Below are 4,823 nucleotides of genomic sequence, written 5' to 3'. Positions count from 1 at the left end.
TTCATTGTTTATTGTATCAGGTTCATTGTAAAGTCCTGTTGGCTATTTTATAGTTCTATGGAAACCAATGTGATGTTTTCCTAACGAATATCGATATACAAAACCTTCAAAATAAATAAATAAATAAATAAAATACCCTTCTCGACAGTCCTTTATCACTGCAGGTGTCACTGCAGGTGACTGCACACTATATGAATAGTTGGCATGCTACATACACAGTTATGTCACACTGGATGTTGAAGGCACCATAATCATTAAGTTCAGCATGTGCAACCCTTAAGAATCATGACCCACAAGCAGAGCATAGACACATGATGGAACAGTTGTCAAGGTGTGTGCATTTTATTATCAGATTGTAATATTCATCTGCTGACATACACGCCACTGTCTTTGGTTATACAAATTGCCAAGGCCATGTGTTGCCACATCTTACAACAATGCCTGTTGACTGAACAGCACTGTCATTATGAACCTGCACATAATAGTTATGGAAACAGCTGAATGACATATACAGGCATAGCAGTGTAGACATATAGCAGATTCATGGTTACACACAGGAAATGTTGAAACTGGAAGTGGCACCCCTGCTACAGTAGTGATGTTAACAGAGAAGGCCATGATGCTGTACTATGTGATTAAAGGCAAAGGGCCCAAACTGTCCATGTTGAAAGAGTGCACTGAAAGAGGACAGCCAGCCAGACAGCCAGAGCAGCAGAGTTCAAGCAAAGGGCCCAAACTGTCCATGTTGAAAGAGTGCACTGAAAGAGGACAGCCAGACAGCCAGAGCAGCAGAGTTCCAGCAGGAGAACAAGCACAAGGTCCAGCTGCAGCAGTGATGGAACGGTGGAGACACAGCAGCATGGGAGCAAGAGACACCCCACAGCAGCCAGCCACATCTTGGAGCAGATGAGAAGAGGAGACACCCCACAGCAGCCAGCCACATCTTGGAGCAGATGAGAAGAGGAGACACCCCACAGCAGCCAGCCACATCTTGGAGCAGATGAGAAGAGGAGACACCCCACAGCAGCCAGCCACATCTTGGAGCAGATGAGAAGAGGAGACACCCCACAGCAGCCAGCCACATCTTGGAGCAGATGAGAAGAGGAGACACCCCACAGCAGCCAGCCACATCTTGGAGCAGATGAGAAGAGGAGACACCCCACAGCAGCCAGCCACATCTTGGAGCAGATGAGAAGAGGTTAGCACACATTGATTCGTTCCCTTCCATCTAGACAGGACAGGGAGTCTGTGAAGGGCCCACCTGCTCCACCTGTGTCTCGGCATCGAGCTGTAAGGGAAGCTGCATGAGAGGGATGGGCTGGCTGACAGTTGGCCCTTGCCAGCTGGGTCCTGGCAATTCCTGGCTGGGGAAGGGGTTATTTGACCATGGGATAGAATTTATGGCCCTTTGCCATGTGGGCCCTTGCCTCTTGGAGGTGGCATTGTTTTTGATGGACGACCCCTGCGCCCTCGTCCACTTCCGGGACTGCTGTGGGGGGTTGAAGCCTGTGATGAGGATTCCGATGGCTGGTAGGGCATGCGCTCCAGGATGTGGCTCAGTACGTTGGTCAGGGTGGCGACCGAAGCTGCTATGGTGCTCGCATTCTGGGAACTGGAAGCTATCCCATGCTGCAGGATCCTGTTCTGCCTCTGCATTACTCGACGCAGGTATCGCATTTCTGCTTCCAAGCGCAGGCCCTGTGAGGCTGTCATGGGCTGATCGAGTCCTGCTGCCGGTGGAGCTTCCTGTGGTGCTGCAGGGGGGGCTACAGGGGGTGGTGCCAGTGGTGCTGCAGGGGGGGGTGCAAGTGGTGGTGCCAGTGGTGCTGCAGGGGGGGCTGCAGGGGGTGGTGAATATGTTGGTGTGGGCTGGCTAGATGGGGTTGATATCCCATGGGGCCTCAGCACTGGCATCCCCTCACTGCCTGAGGAGTGGGTAGGGCTGCTGGTTCGTCCTCTCCAGGCACCTGTGTCCTGGATGAAGGTGTCAATGTCCAGGGAGACATTCAGGCTGGTGAATGGTGGGGACTCCTGTGGGGGTATCAGCTCCTCCTGCTCCACCTGTGTCTCGGCATCAAGCTGTAAGGGAAGAAGCATGAGAGGGATGGGCTGGCTGACAGATGGCCCTTGCCAGCTGGGTCCTGGCAATTCCTGGCTGGGACCCGGGCGTTCCTGAAGGCGAGCTGTAGAAACAGAAGAGACAAGAAAACATCATAAGTATATATGGCATAACAAGCTGTCCAGCTGTTTGTCATGTGTGAGTTTACAGAGTGATCATCTAATGCCATTTCTGTGTGGCATTCACTACTGTGTTTGGGTCATTCCATGTGAATGGCAAAAACACATAGTCTTTCACACATTAGGTGGGTTGTGTTGCTGGGTGGGCCTTTATGGACCATGGGAACTTACCTGCCGCGACTCGTGAGGTGTCCAGCCGTGGCTCCAAACCTTCAAAGACGTCCGGGCCCAGCCGATCCAGCAACCTCTGCTCCATTGGTGTAATAACTGTTGGACAGGGTGCCCCTCCACCTGTCTGCTGCTGGTATCTCCTGCGTGTGGCTAATTTCCCTTTCAGCTGGGCCTTTACATCGCGGTATCTGTGTGATACCTGCTCCCATGTGCGTGGTATGCCACTGTGCTGGGTGATGGTGTGACCTATAGCTTTCCAGAGCTTGACCTTGGCTGCCTTGCTGGTCTTCGCTGCTCTGTTGCCAAACAAGCAAGCAAAGTGCTCCAGCACACCGGCTATCAGCAGCTCGTTCTCCTGGCTGCTGAAGCGAATGGCCCGCAGTCTCTGGCGTGGTGCTGGCTGGCTGCGTGAAGGGGGTTCCACTTCCAGTCCTGGAGGGGTGTCTTCCCTGCCCTCACTCTCCTCGTCCCCGCTCTCATCTCCCCTCCCTTCATCCCCCCCCCCCAACTCATCCTGCCCTGGCCTATCCCTTCCCCTCTCTCCTGTGACTTCTTCCCCTCCTCCCACCTCTCTTACCGGACTAACCCCTTCCCCCCTCCCCCACCCTCCTATCCCTTCCCTCCTGCATGTCCCTGCTGCTAGCCCGGGCCCTACTTTCGACTCCTACTTCTCAGTCCCTTCCACCCCTCTCCTCCTCCCCGCTCCCTCTCACTCCTCCTCCTTCTACTATCCTCGCTCCTCTTCTCACCTCTCTTCCCACTTCTCTCACGCTCCATCCTCTTCCATGCCTCCTCCGCTCTACTCTCCCACTACTCCTTCAACACTCCACCACTCCTCCAACACTCCTCCACCAACACTCCACCACTCCTCCACTCCTCCTCCACTCCTCCTCCACTCCTCCACTCCTCCACCACTCCTCCTCCACCACTCCTCCACTCCTCCACCACTCCTCCTCCACTCCTGCACACAAATAGACACACCTAACAAACAACACTTGCACTCCAACAATTATGACAGAAGACTCAAGGTTGGGGGACACAAGGGACAACAAAGAAACAGTACAACTCACTCAGAAATCGATTATCACCTCTCCAATAAACTGCACTCCTCTCCTACACCTCCAACTGCTAACACACCCTCAAAGGGGACGGTGCAGGAAGTGTGGTTTTATACTGGAAACATTATCGCGGCACGCGATGACGTTTTTGCAGAACGCGATGATGTTTTCGCTGTGTGCGACATTATTTCGCGAATAGCGGAGCTACTTTGTGAATAGCGAAGTTTCTTCGCCATTCGCGAATTGACTTCGCGCATTGCGAACTGTATCGCAAATTGCGAACTGTATCACGAATTGCAAATTCTTTCATTGCGAAGTGGAACGAGCCTTCATTATCATAGACACGCCCATTTTCCTATCGCATGCGTTACTGCTGCGATGTTTTTCGCTTTTTTATAAATCCAGGCCTAAGGTAGGTAATCATGGCGCCTTGAAGAATACTCTTCAAGGCTCTCACCATCATCCACAAATCCATCTACCAACAATTCACACTCCAACTCGCCATTCCTCTTGAACTACATACTTCCGCAAGGCCGATTAGATCCGCCTACAAAGGTTCTCTCAAGGCCCCCCTTAACAAATCCTCGGTCCACAACTCCATTCATAAACGAGCACTTTCGACAGCGGGTCCGCTCCACTGGAATTCGCTTCCCCCAGACATACGCCAGGAACAATGCCATCTCTCCTTCAGAAAGAAACTGAAAACCTGGCTATTCACACAAGCCTACCGTTGAAGGAACCTTTATCAACCAACATTGACTCTCACCCTCCGACCTCTTCCCTAACTCCTCCCCCCCCTCCCCGTCCCAGTCCCCGCCCTGCCACCACCCCCCCTGCTTACCTCTCCTTGTTCCCTCCATGTTCTCCATATATCCCCCCTTCCACTGGATATATTATGTTAATAATCGCCTTGGATAAATCTTACAGCCGAGATTAACAATCTGTTTACATCTCACTACTCCATTGTTTTTCGTTGACTATTTTATCACTCTCAAGTTGTTATCGTTTTTAAAATCTTTCCTGTCTTCCGACTCTCAAGTTTTTTGCTCCCTGTTGTAATGTAACTTTACCATCTATATATTTGTTAATTGGTTTCCCCCTGTTCTATTGTAAACCGGTACGATAAGACCTCGTCTGGAGTATCAGTATAGTAAAAGAATTTAAATAAATAAATAAATAAATAAATAAAATAAGGCTGGATTTATTAACCCACAATTTTTATCATGGGAAAGTCAGCAGGACAAAAGAACGAGGGTGAGTACCACTAAAGCAGTGGTGGCCCCCAGCGCATGGGGCCACTGTTATGGTTATGAGGTGTTGGAGTGGATTCTTGGGTACTGCGGTGATGGCCACTCC

General features: G+C 51.2%; 1 protein-coding gene across 1 annotated transcript; it reads right to left on the bottom strand.

Annotated features, from left to right (window-relative positions):
* Positions 1–1,398: 1,398 nt before the first annotated feature.
* On the bottom strand, positions 1,399–3,196 carry LOC115100555 (myb-related transcription factor, partner of profilin-like). The gene is made up of 3 exons (XM_029619075.1): positions 3,180–3,196; positions 2,410–2,813; positions 1,399–2,183 (listed from the first exon to the last, which is right to left on the bottom strand). Exons 1-3 carry the CDS (start codon positions 3,194–3,196, stop codon positions 1,399–1,401), a joined length of 1,206 nt encoding a protein of 401 aa, XP_029474935.1.
* Between the last annotated feature and the right edge of the window lie 1,627 nt (positions 3,197–4,823).

Source organism: Rhinatrema bivittatum, chromosome 1 (genome assembly GCF_901001135.1).
Source record: "Rhinatrema bivittatum chromosome 1, aRhiBiv1.1, whole genome shotgun sequence".
Taxonomy (NCBI): Eukaryota; Metazoa; Chordata; class Amphibia; order Gymnophiona; family Rhinatrematidae; genus Rhinatrema; species Rhinatrema bivittatum.
The sequence above is the reverse complement of the archived record's forward strand: the minus strand, read 5'-3'. Positions and strand labels throughout refer to the sequence as shown.

Bases quoted from the DNA above. Each gene is read 5' to 3' on its own strand.
- LOC115100555 (XM_029619075.1), bottom strand. The intron at 2,184-2,409 runs GTAAGTTCCCAT...CTGTTTCTACAG, and splicing joins CACCTCACGAGTCGCGGCAG to CTCGCCTTCAGGAACGCCCG.